Here is a 25,745-nt window from a genome sequence, read left to right as displayed (position 1 = left end):
TTGTGCCATCTGGTAAGGATGTTTTTAAAACACAATAAAGTGGGAAGAGACTCTATTCAGCGACTTGCAAAAGGAGCAGCATCTCCAAGCTGGAGAAAAAAATGTTTGGCTTGCTCTGCCTGCCTGGGTATTTCTGATCTGAAAAAGCACCAATTAAACTGATGAATGTTTTGATCTTAATTAAAACCTACATGAGATTTTCTGAAATTTCAGTTAAAACGAACATTAAATTAAAAAAAGAAAATCCACAACTCCAAAACAACAAATATAAAGGTGGGTTTTTTTAATCTGTATTTTTTTCCCTCTCCTCCCAACCATAACAGTTTCAGCACCAAAGAATATGGATTTTCTGCTGGGCTAAATTGACTGCAAAGTTGTTGGGTTTGCAATATTGGCCTTCCCCAGTGCAGTGTAACCATTTCTAGTGCCAAACTGATCAGCAATTCCTTTCTCCTACAACTATGAGAGATTGGCTCTTAATGAAACTATCTCAAAGCCATAAAACAGTAAAAGGGTGGTTGGAGAGAGAGAGAAAAAAAAGAGAAAATAGAAAGATTGTCTTGTGGATTTGCTAGATGGGGAAATTTACTGGGTTTGCTGGAGAATATTTGAGGCAGACCACTCTGTCAAGTCAAGGTTAGTCTGAGCAGTGATCAATACTTCAATCTCAATAAAACAGCTCAATAGTAGTGGATTGATGAGAGGGAAGAAACAGAGGGTGGGGAGAAGAGGGATAGAGGCAGCAACGCAAATGCCAACCTTGTCATAACGTTAGCAGGGTAGTGATACATCTGTCTAGTCGGTGAGGATGGAACTCCTCTATTGTGGCAGGTAATGTGCTGTACTATAGACCGATTAAGTCAACTGCTGTCATACCTTACAACCTCAAATCAATATCATATATGTTTGCAACCTTCAAAGCAGAATAAATAAATGAAGACACAAACCAGCTTGATAGATGACACACAAAACAGTGAGAGATAAATGGACAGATGAAGGAACAGGGCAGAGTGTCGAAGAATGGAGAACTGTACACATAACAATATTGTAGAGTGATGTCTGCAATTTTGTCATAAAACTGAGCAGAAAAAAACATGAAAAGTTAAGAAGTATATCACACTCATCAGTCTAAAACTGGCCACTTACTGAGACATTGTTCCTTAATACTTGCACTGTATAGCAGCTTCAGCATCACTGAATTCATCATTCTCACTATCTCACTTGCTTCAGCAGGTATCTTTTCAGTGTCGCTATCTGTTATTGTGCTGTGGCCTTGTGCCTCAATGTGAGAGCCGGCAAACACTTACTTGTAAACTGTGCCTCCGTTTCCATGGCCAAGCTGCTCTTGATAGTGGATATCTTGGGCATTTATCTGAAGAGCAACAAACACACACACATAAACAGGTGTACAGCATGGTGCTTGGATGTTATAACACGAGAAGACATGCGACAAGTGGGATGATACTATATGTGTAACTACACACGTGACAGCACAACAGAAAGAGAGGGTGAGCGGCATTTTCACTGGAGGCTATAAACACTCCAAGTTCAGCAACATAAGAGGAGAAAACAGAGAGGCAGAAGGAGGAGGAGAGGAGGAGAGGAGATCAATACGACGCTTGCTGTCCAATTTATAAAAAGGACATTGTGCTTGGATGAGGGAGGGAGTGACTGATGTAGAGTTTAATGATGATTTGTTTGCTGTTGTCTTTGCAGTCCACTTTGATTAGAAGTGTCAGATGGGGGTAAAATAACGGAGCATGTGCTAACATGGCTGTTCTGGGCAAAAGTTTCCTCTACTCTCCAAGCAATCCAAAATGACCTGTAGGTTGCTCTGTAAATTACTGTGGACAGAACACACATACAATACTGCAGTTATAATTGAGTTAGACCACATGTGAAAATTTCTCAAGTTAAGCTCTCAGACAATGAGACAGAGAACACAGCGTAACTTCCTAAAGGTAGAATTTTTATGACTGCATAACCTCTCGCTCAGTATATAACCCTATAACTAAATGTAAGGGTTACTTAACAAAAATGTTATATTATGTGACTCATTAAAAAAAAAGAATATCAGCAGATATAGTTCTAACATTTTCTTTTAAACCTTCTAATATTAAAATCAGCATCAACTTTAAAAGTTCTATTGTTCTCTGTTGGTCTCAACTTCTAAGAAACTTCCTTAACTTCATGTATGTGTGGAGAAATCTACAACTAAACCACACAGTCATTATACATTATTTTTAGAGTGAGAAATACTATGTTACAGCAGTGACTAGCAATTACATGCTTAAGAAAAGATTAACATGCTAAGTCCAATGTGTATATATTAATGCATTTGAATGTATTCATTTCAAAATATTAAACATTTAAAAATAAAAATAAAAGCTTTTGCATTAACAAGTTCATTGCTGAGACACAAAACCTTAATTATAAGTAATATTATTCACAATCATAAATAGGTCACAATGACACGAACATTTTCAGTGCAAAATATGATTGCCCTGTATATTCCCTTATTTATTTATTTACTTAGTATTACAAAAAATAGAAATTTCAAATGAATCCTGTTGTGTAGAGTACTAGTCAAAAGTTTGGAGACACTTTCTCATTTAACAGACTAGGAAGGTGTGTCCAAACTTTTGACAGGTACTGTAAACCTGAAGCCAACACGGCCAAAATTTAAACTGCCCTAATATTGAACTATAATATTATCAAATTATGAAATATAATACTACAAAAATTACAGCATTTATTTAACATGTGTGTGAATGCAGAGCCCTGAAAATAAGTCTGTTTTATGCACTGAGGCAGATATAATATCAATGTGGGGCAGCCAAAACTAATTTTGTTCAGACAAAAAGAGGCAGGCATCCCAACACACAAGCAGGCGTCCATGCAGTCAAAACTCCCCCGCCCCTGTTCGCTTCAATTGATTTGATAACATGCTGAGGGTAGGTAAAGAGAATGAGAAGAGATGGAGGACCAGGGAGGGAACAGCTCTATTAGTTCACTGTGTTACAGCAGAAACCTGAGAGGTTGCTGGCTTAATTGTCTCCCTGACACATTAGCCACTCTGACTGTGTGTGTATGTAGGTGTGCGTATGTGTGTGTGATAGAGAGTGTCAGCGAGTGTGTGTTTTCAAAAGAGAGCAAGAAACGAGACTGTAGCAGGCTTGTTTCAAGGATCCAACAGACCCTATTGTGACTCAGCCTAGAGACAATAACCAAATACACACTGTGTATAACATGTCCACAGTTGGAATAATGAACAATTACATAGAAAGGCCAAACATTAGTTACAATGGGTCTCATCTAAGAAGCACTCAAACAAACAGATACATTCTTAAATTGCACGTACGAGTGATTTAAGACCATTTGTGGCACTCCTCAATTTTCTTGTACTTACAATTTCTCGAAGGTACGAAGGAAATTTACAAGTGGTCCAGACCTGTCGTATGTGTCATGAATAGATAATCTTTGATTTACAATTATAATGTCCTAATCTGAATTAATTTCGAGTTGATACTGAAATTAACAAATGACTTAATATATAAGTAAAACAAACTTAATGCAGAATTTAAATTGTTTACTATATTTTCATCATCATAGCTGCAGATTTGCTGAAAGGTTTCTATTTAGATTTTATGATTTTTTTCAGGCATATTTTGGCACAGCAATTTCAACAATTTCAGTGGCTGCTAAGGAACTTAGACAGCTGCCTCTGTGTCTCTCTGCAGGTCTCTGTCCGGTATCATCTCATCTCACAGCTGACGGTATAACATCACCTGTAGACTATAATATTCTCTCATCTAACTTTCATCTTTGTGATAGTCACATCCCTTGACTGCTTCCCATCACAGAGCGGTTTGTTTTACAAAGATGTTTTTCAGCATCTAACTTCACATCAAAGCATTCCCTGTATTTTTTCTGTCACAGTGCAGACAAGTTCTGACATGTTAACTTGATTCAAACATTCCTACTAACACACCTAAATGTGTTATGTCTGTCTTCTGATTTCTTAAATCAGGTGATTAATCTTTATTTTTTCACTTAAAAAAAAAAAGAAACTCGTGCACAAACAGAAGGGAACACAGATTCTTATGTGGCAATTTCGGGGGCGTGGATTATGCTAATGCTTACATCTCACGAACGTGCACGTCCTCATGAACAGGCGGTATTCATGAGCTCATGTGTTCACAAGAGCTGAAATGAGCAATTCATGACAGAAGGCAGGTGCATGAGCAAACCTTACAGAGAAAATCAGAGAGTTTTAGGATAAAAATACATGTTCATGTTCTTGCATGAGGTCAATTGTTCTTTAGTCATTGGAAACTAGGTGTGATAGCAGAGGCCGTGAAATAAAAGCAGTCAAATTCTACACAAACAAACACAAACTCACCTGTCCATTTGTCAAGATCCTCTTCAGCTCAGCAGATGATTTCTTTAAGCTGGAGGATGAAAAAGAGCACAGCAGCACTGATGTAAGTATCACAGACATATATCTACTCATCTATCAACAATCCACTGAAGTTTATTCCCGGTAGTGTAACATGCTCAACGTGCCCCAGCATGCTCACCTGTTGCTGGCCATAGTGTCCTGAACAGCATGAGTGCAGTCATTGGCTGGGTTAGGTCTTGTATTAACCTGAAGGTTTGCAAAAACATTCACGTAAGCCAGGGACACACGCACGCACGCGCACACAAACACACACACTTACTTTTAGTGGTCAAGGCCAAAAGACAGACAGGCAGACACACACACAGACATATGGCCAGACCCCCTAATGAACAAGAACAAAACACAGGCTCTCGGTTCAGCCTCGAGGTTAATTGGCTTTCGTGGGAGAGAAGGGAGGCGGGCAAAAAGAAATAAAAAAGGTGTCCACATACAAGGAAACGGCTGACAGACAGCAAAAGGAAAAAGAGGGGTGACTTGAAAATATATTTGCATGCTGTGACGACCCCTCCTGCTCCTACTCTGCTTGGCCTGACTGTGTTCTCCTCCCCTTTCAGGAAGTGGTAGCAGAGTAGCAGAGTGGAGTTTGTCAGTGGGATGACATTCACCTGGGTTGCAGGTCTGGAGAGTCCACTTAGCTGGTCGGCTCAGTATGTTTCACTCTCTATCAGCCCCCACATGTGCTTCTGGTTATTGCTAACCCTAACCCACACAACTCCTAACATCACCTGATTTTGTCACGTCATTTATTTATTTTTGTAATTACTTTGATTAAATAAACAGTCTACTTTTGACTGATAACCTTCCGTGTGTTCTCCCTCCTATTTTTGTCCGAATTATGTGCCAGTTCATGACATAGGGACTCATCCAATCAGTCACTGAAAGGACTTTGGTAAGATTGGTTTAATTTAGCAGTTCTGAATGTCTTGTTTTATGTGCTTCATTTGGTCTGCTCTGGTGTTCATTGTTTTAAATACACATGCACTGGTTGTTAGTGTCATTTGTGGTTACGTTGGGAGCGAGGGAGCTTTTGTTAGTTTTGTGCTCAGTTTATGTCCAGTGTGTTGTGGCAAATACAGAAATATGGCTTAACTTAGTAAAAGTGAGACAGAAAAAGGGGTTGTTAAAGACTGAAGGAAAATAAAGTTAAGACATTAAAAATGTCATGCCTCACTAGGGACTTTGCTCTTTACATCGATTCATCTGCATCTATGTTTACTCCAAAGACCTCTACACTCAACCCAGATATCAAACGAAAAAAGAAGAGACAAGACCCTGTAAAGGGGATGCTAAAAATAACTAATTTAATTGAGGTCAAAAGGCTGCTGTGTTGGGTCCACTAAAGCACAGTGATTCTCTCTTTAATTAGTGCCCAGGAAGACCCAATTTAAACAGCACACAAGACTCCCCTAAGCCAATTACTTTTATATTAAATCAGGAGAAAAGAGGGGAAAGATTACCAAAAGACTAAAGGTTTTTGGAAAACATCATCTTCTCAAAACAGAGTATCCCTTGACCTTAAAAAAAAAAACACTGACAGTTGTGTAGCTGTTAGCAAAGCTCCTCAGAGGATACATTAAATAAAACACATTTTATTATTGAAATGGAGATAGATGTAATAATCATCTGGAGAGATGGAGGCGGTGTCAAGTCATTTAACCCATGGTAATTAGCAATAGAGTTTCAATAGCAACATATGCCCAACATAAAATGGGAAGGTCTGGGCAAAGCCATTTGTAAATAGGAGAGAGGGCCTTGTAATGACAATTTCATGGTTGAACAATGGCATCTTCTTACTGCCTGACTTTGGTCTAACCAATGCTGACGTTCTTCCCATAATATAGTATGGAGAGAGGATCATAATACTCTCGAGGGGGAATCAGGGTTTCCATATAACACCTTGTTTTTAAATGACTATCTCTGCATTAGAGAAAAGAATGCAAAACAGGGAGGTATGGAAGGAGAAAGTAAAGCCCCTCTTACAGCCACAGCCAGCCATCTCCATGCATAAACATAGATGAGGGGAGCAAGAGAATGAGTGAAAAGGAGAGCCTTGACTGCAATTGACATTTCAATAAGTGGAACACAGCGTTACCAATCCATTCGCCTCAAAACCCCCCACCCCTCACCACACACACACACCCTTGCACACATTCTGTGTAAGGCAGCTGAAACAATTATTGAGATAGGTACCTTCAGGCCATGTATGTTCCGGATCCCTGGAGTCTTGCCAGCTGAAACAGTAATTGACTAGATTGTAGAACACATCACTGGGCCATTTACAAATGTGCTGAAAAGGAATCAGTTCTTGATAAAGGCAAAAAAAAAAAAGAAGAAGAAGAAAAAAAAAAGAAAGGAATGAAATGAGGGTTACTTTGAAATTAGTTGAAGGCAAAGAGAGTGATTGAGATGTTGGACTCTTGAGACGGCTGGTGGTAGGTAGGAAAAACAGAGTCACGTAGAGAAAAGAGAATGAGGAAGAAAGATATATATATATATATATATATATATATATATATATATATATATATATATATATATATATATATATATATATATATATATATATATATATATATATATAAAATGGAGAGCCAAATGAGAGAGTGAGAGAGAGGCTCAATACAGTTTTTGTCACTTTGCCCTTGGGGCCTTTTAGAGATTTTGTATAACTCAAGAATGGTGAGAAAACTACATGTAGGTATGTACCGAGAAGGCATTCAAACTGCAAACTCATTTTTAAGGATGAAACTACACAATGCTCGACATCTAGGCAAGGCTTAGCCTGAACATAAGTTCAGAGTTTCAATTTCCTTGAGGTGAAAACATTTTGATTTACACATGCCACGATAACAGCCAATAATGAGCCACTGAATTGTAATGTTGTCCAGAGGCTATAATGTTACTTCAAGGCACGTAACACTTATTTTTCTTATTCTTATTGTTTGCTCAAGTGCAGCTCAAGTGATTCACCGAAATCTCAGTAAAATAGTTTCTGACTTCTGGGAAAGTGCAAATATTTTTACATGTTTTGTGACCAATTGTCAACACATTAATTACAAAAATGGAGAGCCTCTCAGCATTTTTACATCCGTGACAAATTATAACATGTCACTCCGTACCTCGTGGAAAAATTTGTAGAGGGTCTGGCATCAGTCCATTCATGCGTTGTTCATTCATTGTGTTGAAGTACTAAAGGGGAAAAGAAAGTCACAAATTGTTGAGAGGTTTCAAGTGATCATTACAGAATCTGGAAACTACAAAAATAAACAGCTTCTTTCACAAATACAGGGCTAATTGAAAATCTGTAAAAGAATGAATAAAAAACATGCAGTCTATCATAATAACATAAAAGCTAAGGAATACAAGCTTTACTAAATTTGCAATATTATGCATAAAAAACTTGCTGCTTATTTAAATGACATCAGAATTAATCCAAAGTGTTCCCAAAAAAAAATGTGAGCATGCTGTGTTGAAATCTGTTGCCGATGAGGACCAATGCCCTGTGGGCTTGTTCTGAAGGAGTGTAGCATTAACCCTTTTCTCCTTCAGGTCAACAGCTCACCAAACACTCATATCCTACAGGACTAACACACACACACACACACACACACACACACACTCACTCACTCTGGAGCCTCTCAGATGCTTGCCAAGGCAATGCAATAATTGATGTTTCAGTTAACCAAACCATCTGTTAAACTGTGTGTGTGAGAGAGAGAGTCAGTCTATACATGTGTGAATTAGTGTCTTTGTGTGCATATGTGTGCTTGTGCCTCCTCCCTTTTTGGAGGCTTCAGCAAAAATTAAACTATCTGAGACCTTACGCCGCAGACACAGTTGGACATTTGCAAAGATGTACGTATCTGTGTAGTTTACGTGTGCATGTGTCCGTTGTTTCTTTTCATTTACTATCCAGTATGATCCACCAAGTCATCATCGAGATATGTAAATTTGCTCTCTCATTGTGGGGGGAAGGAGGGAGGGAGGACGATGGGACCGGCTTGGATGGGAATGGATCAGAATGGCTACCCAAGTGGCACAGCTGTTATTAAAAGGCCTATTTATCACTGTCAGATCCCTTCTCGCTCCTAGCCCTCTGCTTTCGCCCTCCAGCGTTCTCACTAGGCCACATCTGAACAATGGGCCTAATACCAAAAACATGTTGTGTGTGCGGGGGTGTGGGGGGTTCGGGCTTCACGTACCTTTAATTTTCCGCTCAGCTAGCTTATTGATTAAGGCTGCAATTACCACGTAATCTGTAGTAGGTATGTTATTAAAAGACATTCTCCATTGTTGGCCAATAACTAAACAGTGTCCGATCCCAAATACCATCGCTCAGCCTAAAGGGACAAGTGTGAGAGTGAGAGCAGAGACTGGGTCTCATCATCATTAGCAGACTAAGGGGAAATGGGAGTAAGAATGGTGGAATTAGAGCTATTACCTCCAGGGGGAGCTGAGTGAGGAACGGATGAGGTCACATGTTTTTTTTAGCACCTGACACAGGCCAGTCTTTAACTTTGAACAGGGGCGTCTGTCTTTCAAGGTGTCGAACAATGATTAGAGATGCCTGGAAGACTAGTGGGTCTCACAGGAGCATGTAGCAATCAATGTTCTCCGTGATGGGGGATACTTTTCACGATAAATACCCTCTGCAGACTGATGTTAATTAAGTGCTGAATTTGAGCATTAATTTTGCTCAGCAATAAGTTGCATGAATTTTTTCGCAGGGCAACATTAAAGCAGATCTCTTGAATTTGAAGAAAAAAAAACGTACTGTGTAATGATAGCATGGTTTAAAGTCTGGTAATACATTTGTTAACTAATTATCACAAACAAACACACACATAAGCACATGCACACACAAAGCAGCCATGAGAGACTCTAATGATTTATGCCACCTTTCACCTAACATGCTGGTTTCCCTTAATTCCTATTAATTTCACATAATGGCTGTCTGCTCACCTGGAATTATCAACACTGAGGCAAAAATCCACCAGGGTCTCTACGGAGGCCAAACGGCAACCACAGCAAACAACCACCACAACAACAAAAAAATCCTCTAAACACAAATGCAAATGAATGCTGAAATGCATAACCCTTGCATAAAGACATTTGAAGAACTCGACTAGTGTAAATTATATTTTAGTGAGTCCAGTATTTTCCAGGTGATCAGCAGCTTTTTGTACACTTGGCTGTCCCACAAGGAGAAGAAAGCCATTACAGCACTCCTGGATTTGTTTGCCAAAAATTCATTGTACAAATGGCTTTGAAATCTGTAGACGAAGCAATGTGGTGGCGAATAGAGTACTTGTGCTGGGCAGACTGATGTGAACAGTGGGGTAAATGAATATGCTATTAGGAGGTCACATCATCTGAATAAAGAACAATATCAACAATGTCAATAAGTTGATGTTTTGCGTCACAAAATGAAATCAAAGTATAAAATGTCACCGATCATTCAAAGAATTGTTTCAGCTTTTTATTTCCAGTTTCACAGAAAATGTTTATTGTACCCTGTTTTTCAAAATACACAACATATGGGTACATTACTTTATTTAATAAAGGTAGTATTCATTTGATATATTCATATAAAATATTTTTAAAATGTACTGTCAATGTATTGTTAGACTGTCAGTGATTGATATTTTCTTTTTTTTTCTTTTTACCTTTTATGCACCAAGAAAATTAATCGAGAAAATAATCAACAGATAAACAGCAGCCCAAAAGAGTGCCTTTGATTTTATTTAAAAGATGTTAAAAGATTTAAAAAAAGATGTGTTTAAACATTTCCAGGAAGAATATAATAATAGCAAGCCATTCTTACTCCCAGTTGCCCCCAAAAGAGAACAACTTTAGTAGTGTTGAAGTGTTTGAGTTATAAAAGATCAGATGCACAACAAACCACAAAAATATTAGAGACTTTAACAATAAAAGAGGGCAGCAGAACAAACTTATTTCACTGCCTCAAGTGGAAACAACCAGTTGAGTACGAGGAGAGACAAAAATACTGCGAAGAGTATTTTGTCATATCATCAAGAATATCATTATCGCAGAAATACCTGAAAACACTGTGATATTATTTTAGGGCCATATCCACCAACCCTACATACAATACATAACAATGGTAGTAACACAGGGAAACTGTCAAACACATCAATACTCAGACTCACTCAAAAAAAAAGTCTTACAGACACAGACAACTGCAAAATATTTTTATGTGAATCATAAGCTGGCTGAGGTCAGTACTTTTTCCATCCTTGTTTCACAATGCTCATCTGCACAACAGCTGTCTCTTTTTCCATAATCACCCTGCTACCCTATGCTACTTAATGATTAAAAAGCAACCAGAAGTGAATGCATGATAAAAATGGACAAAAAACAAGGAGTGTAAATTGTGCCTGTGGCTGTAGCAGCATCATTGTGAGCTGATGGGGGGTAAAAGACATCCACAGATGAAAGTAGATTTTGAACAATTCTGCAGCCCAGGGGGGCCGTTCTTTAATGAGGCAAAACTTTAAGTACTGAATAATAAATAATAAAAATTGACAGTTCATTTAGCTTTCAGTGTACCTCGTAGAGCAACCCATTACATGTCATTACTCTTACTGTCCGTGGAATGAACAGTAAGTATGGCGGAATATGAAAATGCACTGCACTAGGTGGGGGTGCTGCATGGGTAGTGGAGGTGTGTATGTGTGTGTGCTGGCATACATGTGCGTGCATATGTATGTATGTGTATGTATGTATGTATGTATGTGTGTGTGTGTGTGTGTGTGTGTGTGTGTGTGTGTGTGTGTGTGTGTGTGTGTGTGTGTGTGTGTGTGTGTGTGTGTGTGTGTGTGTGTGTGTGTGTGTGTGTGTGTAACTGCAAACTACCAACAAGCCAGTTGTTAGGTTAGGTTAAGAAAGAACTGGATGAGGCTTTTCGGTTTCAAAAATATATACTGGTTTCTGAATAGCGGGTAAATACACAGCCGGTGTCAAGGAGGAGGCACAAAGTAGAAGTCAGTACCACAACCACAACCAAACCATGTTTAGTAGTAGTAGTCATAACAGGCAAAAACAAAACGCATTATCTCTCCTCCATGGAGAGCTTCTGTTACCCAGACATGAGCTACTACAGCAGTAAAAGTAATTATATTCTTATGTCCTTGATTAAGACTAGAAAAGTTCCCCAAAAACACCATAAAAGTCTGAGGAAGAAAGTTCAGAAAAAATCAACAGATGAGAAGGAGGAGGAGGGCTCTCTGTTTTAGGACGATCAGACATGCAACAGATGTCTTATAAACATTGTAGACAGAAACAGTTTTCAAAAGAAATAGCCCCTAGAATACTGAAAGATTATAACTGACACATTTTTGGTCATGCAGTCTGAGGCATGGGTGTGTGACATAGATAAAAAATGACAAATTAATTTATGTACTCACATATGATAACATGGCTTTGAGTTCTTCATCACTTCTCACAGTGATTCTGTCCCCCACCTCATCTTCATCTAAGAGAAAAAGTTCAAATTTGGGTTGTAAATCATTTAAAAAATAATCAGACACAAACAGTTTTCAACGCCAGAGGCAACAAATTTTATAATATGATAATGAGTTGATTTAGAGTTCAGAGTTAAGACTGCTCGGCTGTACTTGTTAAAGATATACTATGCAGGATTTTTTTAGAAAACAATGTTTATACTCATACAAACATAATCCCTCTCAATCATTACTTATGACCCACTAGAAGTGAGTGGTGGTGTTTTTATCTGCAGACATTATATTTGCTGTCTTCAGAACGATTCTGTACGTCAACCTTTGGGCAGTGGGTGTGAAGCCCCAAGAGTGTGCAGCGTGTGACGTTGGGACTCGGAGCATAGCGACCAGGTTACATCACTGTGTCTGTCTCTCGTCTCCTCTGCTCTGCTCTCTGTCTCTGTCACAGATGTATAAAGAACTGCAGGTCTTTTTGTCTGCTTGACTGAGGACAGCACTGAGCGACACACACGCAGAGCAGAGAGGTCACAGCGGATATGATGAAGCTCTGCATTCACATAAAATCTGGCACCTTCCTGCAGGGTTGTGCGGAGGTGTGGACATGTTAATATATGATTTAGAACATAACCGACTTGAATCAATCAATGAAAAATGATTTATTCATCTAATTCACAACTTGGTTCTCACCAGCACTGCTCGTTTTCTTCATATACTACCTATAGCTCATTCAACCAAGGCTTCTCTCTCTCTCTTTCTCTCTCTCTCCCTCTCTGACCTGGAGAGGAGGGGCCAACTTTGAATGCCTTGTTTACAAACACCAACCAATAAATCCTGCACAGTAAACCTTTAATGAGTACAACAATATAAACTGTATTTAATATTCTATCAAAGAATAATACATTAAAGGAAAGCTGTTGACAAAATGTCTTTCAATTTTATGAAAACTGTCATGAGGAGTCACTTCTTTTGAAACGGTACACATCACTTTAAGGAACACAATGAGAGACAACACAGCAACACTATTGGGAAATTGTGGGTGACAAAACTGCAAAGAGTTTGTAAGTTCATGTATTTCCAAGTATTTCCATGAATTTTGAAATTACAAAAAGTTGCTGCTTTTGTCAGCATTTCATGACCAATCTAGAAACAAAGTTGTACACCAGTATGTCCACACACTTTATCCATCAACTTTTTAGCATTACAATTACTGATTCAGACCATAATCATCACAAGTAACAAGTTATTCAGGAATAATGTTGTTTGAATACACTAATTTAGCAATCACAATGGCACAATTAAACTATTATTGAACATTTTCATAAGAACAAATGGCAAAAGGATAAAACAGATATTTTCATATTGTTTATTAGGATACATGTCAGTATGAAATATGGTATCATTCATATAATTTGGATATGTATCAATGAGCAAATTGTACTTCATCAAATTCTGCTATATTCTGTCTTCTTCACACAGCTATATGTACCCAATGAGACAGATAATACCTACTTTACTAAGTTGGTAAACTATAAGACTCAGGTTTTGTTGTAATAAGAAGCTGTTAGTTGCAAGCAACCCTTTAGAAACTTCACAGTATTTTTGACATGATCAGGACTTGCTGCTGTGATGTATTATAGACATGTGTCACCAACTTGGATGATGAGGAATGAGGGATGTAGAGCAGCTGTGCCAGCATTAAGGCAACACAAGGTGGGACAAGTAGAAACTTACATTCAAAGGCAGTGACGGTGGCTTCAGGCATGACATCTCTGATAGCGACCTAAAATGATATTTACAAGTTATACAGAACAAAACTACAGACAGATGCACAGAAATAGTTACAGATAGGATTCAGGAAGAGAGACGTACAGCTTGTTAGATCACAAATATTAAAATGTAAAGTGGGGTCACAGCTTTGTAATATTTAACTGTTCAGTATAACAAACGTTCACCCAAACTCTTGAATTTAAATTACATACATGTCGTCTTTCTAAAAAAGCTACCATCAAGGGGGAATGAAGTGAAAGTTGGCTTTGAGGAAGACTCACCAGCAAGTCATTGAAGTTGAGAAGAGATGGACTGTCGACGGACGAGTCCATGTCTCCTGCCGGCGTTTTAATACGGATCACTATTCCCTCGGGGTCCATAATGGAGACGTTGTTCAAGTAGAGTATAAGCATAAAGAAGAAAAAACACGCTTCATAACAAACACTTGGCTGGCTGTCTAAGCTAACGAGCTAATTTCCTGCTAACACATGCTAGCATCCTGTTCAGTGATGGGAGAGATTTTAAACAACGTCAACCATTAAAAGCTCAGTCACTGCCGGAGTCACGTCATAACCGTACTAGTGGTTTACTTTTTAATGTAAACTTGTTTTAAACTGCGTTATCAGAAATGTTTAGCTATGCAGCTAGTCTAGAGGAAACCATAACTGCTCGCTTTAGTTTTTTCCCACCCGTATTCTGTGAAGACCCCTCTACTCTGCTTTCTGATTGGGTGTGACCTGATATTGTCAAGCTAAATCTAACCAATCACAATCCTCATTCAACAACATAACCAATCTGGCCAATGAAGGCAAAGAGGACTAGCCAATCAGAGGAAGAGTAGGGCGGGTCTTCTCGGAATGCGGGTTGAGGGTAAAAATAAGGCCAACTGCTCCGAATCAACATCCGGTTGGTACGTTTCAAATTAAAAGATTTCCATTACTGTAACCAGAAAAAAACATGGCTTCTTTTACTGTGAAGTGACTTTCATACAGTGAGCAACAGATGACAGGCCTAAGTTTTACTTAAATACAGTTTTACTTTGCTTGACTGTATCCATTTGATGCTAATTAATACTTCCACTCCACTACATTTAAGAGGGAAATATTGTACTTTTTACTCCACTAAATTTATTTGACATCTTATAGTTACTCCTGAGATGAAGATTTGACACAATGGATAATATGACAACACTGGAGGGATTTCATATCTCTCCTGGACTGGGAACGCCTTGGGATCCCCCAGGAGGAGCTGGAGGGCGTTGCTGGGCAGGAGGAAGTCTGGGTTTTCGTACTCTGCCTAATGCTACCATACCATCGTCCCAGATAAGTGGCAGAAAATGGATGGATGGATGGATAGATAAATACTATAACAGGTTTTTAAAATACAACACATTGTTTTTACACACTGCTTTTTGACATCTTACAAAAAGCAGTTTAGTCGGGGTCACATTTCAGATGTCTATGAGTTGTTAACAGCTCCACCAAATTGTGATTTTTTTCTCTCTAAACTTCTCATATGGTTTCATTTCAATAAATGTTCAAATGATCCAATATTTCACCAAACATTAAATATTAGAGTAAAAGTCTAGAAGTCCAAATACGTAAAACTTCTGTATCAGATCAGATCGTTGTTGTTTTTTTCTTATTATTATTATTTCCTCTCCCCCATTAATCATCTCACGACCCCTAAGATTTGTCTGGTGACCCCCTTGGAGGGACACGATCCCTAGGCTGGGAACCACTGGATCAAACTACCTCCACCTCCAGCAGCTACAATAGTAACAGGCTGCTTACAAAATAATGCTTCAGTTTAATAATTTAATAATGTAATTTATTATAATATATCAGTCACAGGGACCAAACAACTACATTTACTGTAATACTTATTGCTAATACTTATGTACATATTATGCACTAATTCAAGTGGGACTTTTACTTGTAATAGAGTATTTATACTTTGCTGTATTAGTACTTAAGTAAAGGATCTGTCTTCCACTACTGGTAACACAAAAATTGTATTATTGAATGTGCAGTGAAAATGATGACATGCTTGACATGCTAAATGTAAGCTGTCACTTTACCAGCATAACTGGTCTGCATTCAAATATACTCTTAAAAAAAGCTCCTTGTAGCACATTTCTATAATATGTCAAAGCATGTCTTACAAATCTTATCTGAAATCACTCTTTCAATGAAAGTCTGTGCTTCCGCTCCCCTTACAATAGGAGAAATGACCCAGACCTACCAAGATGTCAGCAAGGATTTAAACTGCACTAACATTTATAAAAGGCCATGGTAATGTAGAACTTTATTTGACAACCATCAACATAGGATTTAATTAGCAACTTGACCACCACCAACATTTTTGTAATTTTATGCTAGACTCTTTTTTACAACTTTACCTTATTGGAATGTGAATATAGTGTGAATAATGTGATATGAAAATAATTAAAATAACTTTTTTGAGCGTCATTGTTGTCATTATGTACTGCTGACAAAACCAAGATGTCATCCTGGTTATAAATGTGCTGCGGACGAGAAGAGTTGGATTGAAAAGCTTTGTAGAGAAAAGTGCATGAAGTAACTGGGTACAACTTAACCTTTTAAACTGAATGAGAATTATTTCATGCTCCATCATGAGAGATTGTCGCCACATTGGAATGCTTTTGTTGACTTGACATTGATGTGAGATCAAGTATGATGAGAGTACAAAATTGAGTACAAAATAACATTATGGGGGTATAATGTGTGTGTGTGTCTAATGATTAAATATCCTTTTTCTTTTAAACTGACCTTAAATCACAATTATAAAAGTTTAATTGGATACTATATGAAATGTCCTCAGTTTCACGGAAACACAAACTAATGACAGAACTCCAAATCTGCATTGAAAATACAAAGAAAACCTCTTGGTAGAAAGTAGGAGGTGTGCAGAGGAGTATATATCCTCATGAGTATTCAAAGAGGTTTTTATCTCTTTAACGCCACACTAACACAGCATAAGTATTTTGAAGTTTCCACTCAGCTCAGCATGAATCATAATTGTAACTGTATGACTAATTGTAACACAAAGGGGCACTTAGGACCTTTAGTGACTATGGCCTTATGATTGAGGAGCAGAATCAGTCTTTCTAGCTGTTCATCACACAGCTCAGATTGCACTGAGAACAGGACATTGATCTCTGGCCAAAGTGAGGTCTATTTTTCTGTTAATTTACCACACTTTGCTAACAGAGCTGATACCCAAGCCTGTTGACCGGGGACCTGTGTGAGGATAAGAACTTTTTAAACTTGTTCTATCTCCCCCATGGCTCCGGCTCAGACTTGGCTGGATATGCGGTACTTGAAAACAATATTAATGAGATGTGCGCTGTGCCAGCCATTCAACAAAAGTCTCCACCCCTGAATGGCCTAAAGCTGAACTTCTCTATCAGTGGTTACCGTCTTGTTTAAAAAGTAAAGAACATTGAAAAGAGAACCTATCTATCTATCTATCTATCTATCTATCTATCTATCTATCTATCTATCTATCTATCTATCTATCTATCTATCTATCTATCTATCTATCTATCTATTTATCTATCTATCTATCTATCTATCTATCTATCTATCTATCTATCTATCTATCTATCTATCTATCTATCTATCTATCTATCTATCCTTTACTTAAGTCAAAGTAGTAATATCACAGGGTAACAATACTGTTACTAGTGAAACTTCTACATTCATAATGTAGAATCGCCCCTATCAGAAGTTATACTATAACATATATTATTTTATTATAAGACTATTATTGATATTATTGATTAACTGTGCAGCAGATTGAGGTGTAGCCTAACTACTTTATATTCTGTCTAATTTCTAAATTACATCATATTTGTTAATCATTTGATTTGCATGTTAAATGTATCTAACTGCTTATTTGTCAATCTATTGCCAACTTTCTCAAACACACACACACAAATACACGCTCACACTGAGGTTAAAAGTGCATTGCATTGACTCACTTTGAACTTACCTCATCGCTTACACCTCTACCAACAGCTGGGTTAAAGACCCATTGATTTCCATGTAATGCCTGAAATTATTACTTTGCCTAATTGTTACGGGAGCGTAAATTGGAAAAACAAAGTCAGGCTATCAAGTGTCCTGATTAATGCCTCCACCAGCACTGACCTCTGATGAAAAGCAGAGGATCTATATGGCACTTTGTCAAACATGCTCTCCCTGGACTTGATGTTAGGTCCTTCTGCTTTAGGGGCAACGAGGATGAAGCCCAGTCAGCAATCCATATTATCAGAAATCAAACTCCTGACTTGGCTGGGAGGAGAAAGTGGAAAAGGAAGGCCAGCATTCTCTGTCTGGTAATTAAAAGCCATTTTATCAGACCTCCTCTGTTGCCCTGTACCTCTTTTTCTTACTATTGACAAGCTGCTTAGTGCAAAGTGAGCTCAGTTTCACTCTAAATATATGAGGCACACTTATTTAACTTTCTCAGCAAAGAGGGAAAAGCAAGTAAACAAGACACAAACTAAATTGTCCAACAAGATTGCCCATTACTTATTTACAAATAGTTACATTTTCATTAATGGCTGTTTTTCGTGTGTAACAATGTGTACAAATGCAGCCTGTTATTGCTTCTTCTTCCTCATCCTCCTCCTCTTCCTCTTCACATGACGATTATTATTATTTCATTAGTCAGTGTCAAATGTATTGGTCGGTTTGTTGTGTTTATTGATTAATGAGCCAAAGACAGCACTGTCTTCTTTCACTGTAATGCTGATCTTGAAATACTATTTGTCTGCTGGTTAAGCATTGATTGTCCTCGTAGATATTGACTGTTACTAGGTAACCTTCTATCTACATGCCCCTTAACATTAATAGTAATTATTCAAAGTGACAATGTGTGTGCTTGTGGTTTATGGCCTTCTTTACCTTGCTAGAGCCAACAGTAAGGAGCATATTACTGGCTATGGCCTCAAAACGGAGCTAGACTTGCTGTAAGTTCAGCAAAAAAAAAAAAAAGGAAAGGAAAAACGTGTCCCACCATCTGTCCAGGGCCACATCCCAACTCAGGTATCCAGATGCGAACCCTCCAGCTGAAATAGAGACGTGTCTCCTCAGCCTTGAAGCCTGAAGCCTGTTGTTTATTGATGCTGCCAGAGTCCCTGCTCAGATCGATACCATCTCCCTCAGATGGGCCTTCAACACGCAGACTTCAAATTGAGGTCAGGATATGTAGAGGGTTATGGCACTTCAGCAGATATGAATTGCCTTAGAGGAAGCGATCATTTGTTACATCTTCCTTTAAAGTTCATTTCCAAGTTGACCTGTGATGAAGCATGGAGTGTTTGTGAGTCACTGGTGTGAGAGTTATGAGGAAAAGCACCGATATATGGACAAGCCCCTTGAAGAAATGGATTGTGTGACTACCTCTCAGCTCTCGTAGCAGCGTGCTTTCTCTGCCATGTTTCAGATTCACCTCTGAAGTCCCCTTTATGGCTGCATGTTGTTTCTGTTGTTTCTAATAAAGAGGAAATATTGGCGCCTTCTTGACCTGCTCATAGGGGCCATAGAAAAATTTATGGGGTGTGTCTTCTTCATAGAGGCTGCTTTTGAACTGAGCCCAACATAAATAACACATCACCAGTTCACCAGAGCTCTATTGGCTCTTCTTTCATGCTCTGGTCAAGTGACTTTATTGAATGCAAGATGTGATTACATGGTGTTGTTTTTCACATGATACAGTGGGAACAAAGGTGCTTGAAGCCCTAAAATATTTTATTTGTTTGAAATATTTCACTTTGGCTTATTATTTTTTGTTATGAACATGCATTTTACAACTGGTAGTTTCAGTCCAGGGATCTGATTGTTAACAAGACTAGGTCAAAACGGTTGCACTGTGTATGAAACTCAAGAGGGCAGACACAAGAAGTGAATGACCAATGATGTAACTTCATCTCTGTGTCAGGGACAGACATTCACATTTACAGGACTTGTCCAAAAATGCTCCAACCAAATTTTGATTACTCGCATGATGCATCATTTTCTCCAAACCAACTTATGTGGAAATCAAGGAGCAAGTTAGTGAAAATGTGGTTTTCTCCTGTTTTATTTCCTAATGTACCTAAATCAGTTTTTAGGACATAATTTAGGAACTTTAAAAACCTTGACTCAAAAAAGAACAACACTAAAACTACGCATTCCTGGCTTTACGACTGATTTAGCCATGATGATAGTGAAGAACAGATGTGTGTATTTTTATCATATATGTCATTATATCACAATGTATTACAATCAAATATATTGATCTGTTAGCCTCAAATGATTTTGATTCAGCATTGAGTGACTGCATGTGTACCTTTAAAGTCACATGGTTGATAGTTTGCAAGTTCAACATTATTATGTGTGTACCACATATTAGTGGATTATGAAGACTTCAGATGAAGTCTTTATAAGTTTCTGGTACATAGACAGTTATGGTAATAAATGACAATGTAGTAAAACACAGTTATAATAGTAGAATATATTATACTGTACATGTTAATAACTACATTATAGTGTGTAATAAACTATTATTAAATGTTTATATACTGCTTATAAATGTGAAATAGGGGAACTTTGAACAAAGTGTTGTCAGTGCAGAGCAAAAACGTGTCAGTGTTATATTGTATACAGTAATATTTGATTATTGTTACTGATTTTAATTTGATCACCAGTGGAGGCTAGTTGTTTTGTTTTTTTTGGCTAAAGCTGCATATCAGACTGTAAGTAATTTTACCTGCTTTAAATTATGTATTACTATAAGTTAGTCAGGCAAAACAAAATGTGGTAAATACACAGTCCAGTTGGAAATTAATGTAAATAAACAGCAAGCAAAACATTCAGAACAGAGCAGTAGTAACAACATGTAACTGTATACAGTACATGTGCATGCATATGTGCATGTGGGCAAAATGAGCGACCGCTCTCTAACCACACATTGCTTTGGTGCAGAGTGTCAGGTGGCCTGTTTGTCAGCTGAAATATTCAACGAACAGATCAACGGAAAGTCTGGCTGGCTTTTCAACTGACAACGGCATGTCAATAATTGATAGGGAATGAGATAACCGACTTAGTGGGTGTTTGGGGGGTCCTTCTCTCTCTGTAAGTGATGCCTCTGACCTTTGGTGTGTAAAAGAACTCATCATGGTCAGTGCTCACATGTCATATATAACCCAACACAGAACAGTGAAAGTAACAAAGAAAATGTAATTTAATATTTTAAAAAATATATGGTTTGGCACCCTGATTAATTACTCATGCTTTCCTGTGTGTTTGGAAATCTTAGTTTTTAAGTGTGCGTTTTAACTTGATGCTGCATTATCAAATTATTGAGTATTCTGTGAAGACATTTCACACTGTTATTCAATTATCTATCAGCTCCAAAATTCAATTTAAATGTAAGTTAAGTTCTATATTAGAGTACATGATGTGGCTGCCCCTTCAATGACCTGCTCTGCATTAGCATGCTAACATGCTTAAAAACCAAACAAGTTTAGATTTTCACTATGCAAAATATTTCTATACTGTAATCATATTTTACTAATTAATAAATCAAGATAGCATGTATTATCATTATTATATAATCATACTACAAAGTGTTTGCATTACCACATGAATCATCTTAAATCTAAGCAATATTTCTTCTGAATTTCCACAAACCAACAGCATCAGTTTAATCTCTTTTAAGTAGACACTTCCTGTCAGCTCTAATGGATGTGACCTCTGACCTCCTTGGAGGGAAAAGTGTCTCCTCTTAAGGTTCAATGCAATTTCATATTATTACGTTATTTTGATCAGTAGGTGAGGATTATTTACAGGTTTTAGTTAATTGAGTAGGTCATTAGCACGTACGCATGTTTGGTCTAATTTATGGCAGACAACATACCTGATACTGTGGTGAGTCAGTGGAAAGTTGTGGTGGGGTTGGTGTTTGTTGGTCCTTCCTGTCAGATGAGATTCTCCTGACTGCCAACACACTCAAATATTTAGCCCTCTGCCTGTTCTCTGACCTTCTGCTCACAACCAACAGTGGCTGAACGGCAATTTTATCGTCCTAATTATCTCTGTAGCACCTGAAGTGGGAAGAGTATTTAAGCTTAAAGTAATGCGCTCATTTGGGGGTTACTCAGCAAATGTTTGTTGTTGGTTTACTAAAAAATAACAAAATATTAGTTCTAACAATAAAAAAAATGGCATTAAAAACTTCTGCTCAGACTTGAATACATATTGATTCTCAGACAGTTGAAACTGCTGATGATTCATTCATAATACTAATAATATTTAACTAACTAGAAGAAAAAGGGCCACACTACTGTATTAAGATCAGCAAACATACTTATGCATGTCTGTTGTGAACATTTTGGAGTTTACCCAGATTTGTGTTTCATTTATTACACAATGCAGGACAGAGTGGACAAAGTTGCAGTTATGCAATAATGAACAGTTTTGGAACTTCTTAGCAGTCCAGTTCAAGCCACCAGGGTCAATTGTCCCGTTGCTGAGCAAACAGTTTTGCTCTGGACGGTCAGCTGTCCCATTTTGAGATTGATGGTGTGACTGGAACTTATTCTGTGACATGAGTAAGATATTCAGTACAGAGTATGTGATTGTACTCATCTAATCAGCATTTCTGGGACACCACAGTTAACTGATGAGCCCTCTTACAGTGTTTTGAGGCAAAATCTGTGAAATGTGCCCACTGGATACCTCTGAACATTTCAGTGTTGGGGTACATTCCTGTTAATCACTTGGACAAATGCATAATGTTAAATATAATGAAAGCAAGATGTTAATGAAAATGGTTGGTTTTGTGGGGTCTTTTAAAAAAGCTTTATACTTATTTTGCACTGTTAATTGATTTACAGATTACTAATAAAATCCTAAAATCAGTCATGTAGTGGGGTGTCAGGGTCATCTGTTATTGCCACTTACCACTACTGAAGGCCAGCGGATACAAAATCAGTCACAAATAAGAAAAAAAAATGACAACCTGTATTCAGGCAAGAAAATTATAAAATTTGGAGGCATTTCAACTGACAGCACCAATATTGAACAAATCCAGCCTTGAACCTTGCAGTGAGCCCATAAAGAACTCCAAAATGTCTGACAGCCTGTTTTATATTAATTATTACCAAAAATACCACGATTTTCTTCAATTTCCAAAGTTGCATTTGGTTTGCGTTTAACCTCAGATATTTACTGACTTGTTAGAAGTTTTGAGACATTTAATAATTCCAGTTTTTCATGATTCTTTCAGGTTATCAAGGATACGTCCAGCATTTGAGTTTTACTTTTAAATGTGTGTTTCATCAGACATTACTGTGTTGGCTATCATTGTCTGGTTAAATCTGTGTACGTGTGTGTGCATGTGCGTGTGCGTGCATGTGTGTTTGTGTGTGTGTGTGTGTGTGTGTGTCTGTCTGTGAATGTGCGTCCACACTGCCTCATTGTGGGATATAACAAAGCCCTGGAAATACAACCTCCAGGGGTCTTACCTGGATGTGGCGGCCCCCACTTTTTCATTAAAAGCTGCAATCCTGCAGCTGAGGCTCCGTTACACCACAATGTGACAGCACTATACAAGGGCAAACATATGCCATCTGGACCCAACCTTCAAATATGCCTCAATAGATAGATCTTTTCCTCATCTCTATTTTACAACAAGTTTGAATGCAAATTGATGCAGACCATTCTCAAAGAATGTGTGTTGGCCATTGTTGTTGGCCTTGCTGTGCTGTTTTCTCAAGCTTCCCTTGTTTAAGTATTGAAATGTCGCATATTGAGATGGGAGTGGAGGCTTATTATAAAAATTTTGTCAGTGAGGTTGCATGAGGATTCAGATTTTAGCTTTCCTTCTACCCAGAAAGATCATGCCTATCGTTAAGTATGCTTATGATATAGTAGTAATGATACATCACAGAAGGACATCAGCTTTTATGTTGATTTATTAAATAATTTTAAAAAACATATTCTGTACTGTCCTTTTGGGAATATTTGTTGTTGCACATGAAGAAGATTTTGAATCAGTCCATTCCCTGGACTATCATTATGATTTTGCTGGGCACGTGAGAGCAACAGAGGTATTGCAGTGAGGTAATTGAAGTGTCTGAGACCGATGTGCTCCGGAGAGATGTGAGACTACAGTAGCGATGTAATTACAGGTCATAAGTTGACCACCTCAGAACCACAGTGGGCGCAGGGAGAGCTGAGCCTGTCAAACACTCTGACATGCACACACAGGTACACGAAGACGCACGCGCACGCACACACACACACACACACACACACACCAGTACATACACACTCACACACACAAAACAAACATAATTTTTTCCCCCATAAATCTTCAGAATCAAGTGTGATAAACCCTACCTTGAAGCTGAAGATTGTAAGCCTGTCCTCAAAGTTGTGAATGTTTGTCAACACCATATTTGATCATAGCTGAATAGTCAGGAAGGCAGTTTTATTGAGCGCAATCTTCAAGTCAGTCCATATAACACTACCCCCTAGCGGCAAAAAAAGGAACTATTGAGTCAAGGAGTATAATGCAGTTAAACTAGAAAGGAGCTTTCGTGTATTCTCCTTACTCTACATAATTAATAATAACATGTATACAAAATTACATGCCTTAAATATTCAAAATTATAACAAAATTAAGACAAAACAATAACAATTCATCTCTATGTGTAGGCTATTTCTTTTTGATTTGGACACAATCTCTACCTGGTTAAGTGGTGTAACTGGTTCAAGCAGCTGACCCCCCTCAGTAAAGTCATTTGTTATCACCTCATGGCTCCTCCAATACACTGCAATTGGCTGAGCTCCTCCAAGGTGAGGGGTCAAGCCTTTAAAAGGGAATTACTTCATTGACACAATAAGAGATGACAGTTTATTTGACGTCTTACCACCACTTCACTCCCCTCTTATATCCAGGCCTGCCCTGCATCCTAACTGCTCCCCAGGGAGCACTGGATCTGTGTTTGTGTGGGGGTGTGTGCGTAGGTTGGTGGGTGCATCCATGTGTGTGTGTGTGTGTGTGTGTGTGTGTGTGTGTGTGTGTGTGTGTGTGTGTGTGTGTGTGTGTGTGTGTGTGTGTGTGTGTGTGCGCGTGTGTGTGCTATAATTGTATCTTCGTTCATGTTTCAGGTGTTAATATAATACAACTGGAAAGAAATCAAGACATTACTTAAAACATTGTTGCAAAATGAGTGATGCATTGAAATCAAATGTAATTGCTGTTGCTAGTGTTAAAATAAAGTATCAGTGTGCTTACAGTGTGTATGTATTACTGCATCCATGTCAGGTGCATTTAGAATGAATAGACTGCAGATGTTCAAGCTCAGTCATGGAGTCTCTGTGTGTGTTTGTGTGTGTGTGTGAAAGGAAGAGACAGCGAGTGAGTGAGTGATTGACACCAGACGTGTGTGTCACACCCAGGGGGATTGGGAGAGGCCACGCAGTCAGTCTGGCAGGTCATTATCAGTGTGTCACACAGCGGCGTGACGGCTACATCCTTTGAGACAAACACACTACACACAAGACACACAAACTCCTTCACGGAGTCATTGAGGAATGCCTATTCAAGCCAATCAATTGGGCGATCAATTGGGGACCAACTGGCAATCCCCTGCAATCAATACACCCCTTGTTGTATGACTCCAGAAGTGCCACAATGGCTGTGGCACTTAATTAAGTTGTTAATTGCTGTGTTAAGCTTTCTCAGGTACCCTCCCTAGACGGTAATTGAGAGTGGCTGGACAATTCGGCTATCGGCAGCACTTTCCTAAATTTAATCACAAATCCAAGTAATGGCAGAGACTGTAATACAACGAGCCAAACAACAGCTTTCGTGTCAGTTTACATGGAGGAGAGACCGTGCACACTGTTGCTGAATCACTGTTGAAAAGTACATATAATGCAAAGTATAGCTTCTGTTGTGCATCTTAATTACACCATGCAGCCCTGTGGACGGCATCATGCAGCATGCAGTGT

The 25,745-nt window shown here is 38.3% G+C and overlaps 1 protein-coding gene across 2 annotated transcripts in view; it reads right to left on the bottom strand.

The window, feature by feature from the left end:
- Positions 1–14,388, bottom strand: part of map2k5 (mitogen-activated protein kinase kinase 5) — a 59,223-nt gene extending 44,835 nt beyond the window's left edge. For both annotated transcript variants that reach the window (XM_062424945.1, XM_062424954.1), the window contains exons 1-8: positions 13,992–14,388; positions 13,675–13,723; positions 11,890–11,957; positions 7,582–7,651; positions 6,653–6,693; positions 4,581–4,648; positions 4,403–4,451; positions 1,308–1,372 (exon numbers count right to left, since the gene is read on the bottom strand). In XM_062424945.1, the coding sequence (XP_062280929.1) occupies positions 1,308–1,372; positions 4,403–4,451; positions 4,581–4,648; positions 6,653–6,693; positions 7,582–7,651; positions 11,890–11,957; positions 13,675–13,723; positions 13,992–14,123 (542 nt within the window). In that variant the 5' untranslated portion in view covers positions 14,124–14,388. The remainder of the gene's footprint in view (positions 1–1,307; positions 1,373–4,402; positions 4,452–4,580; positions 4,649–6,652; positions 6,694–7,581; positions 7,652–11,889; positions 11,958–13,674; positions 13,724–13,991) is intronic.
- Positions 14,389–25,745: the final 11,357 nt, after the last annotated feature.

The sequence above is a fragment of the Scomber scombrus genome, chromosome 1 (genome assembly GCF_963691925.1).
Source record: "Scomber scombrus chromosome 1, fScoSco1.1, whole genome shotgun sequence".
NCBI classification, from domain to species: domain Eukaryota; kingdom Metazoa; phylum Chordata; class Actinopteri; order Scombriformes; family Scombridae; genus Scomber; species Scomber scombrus.
Note: the sequence above shows the minus strand (reverse complement) of the source record. Positions and strands in the feature narration are given on the sequence as shown.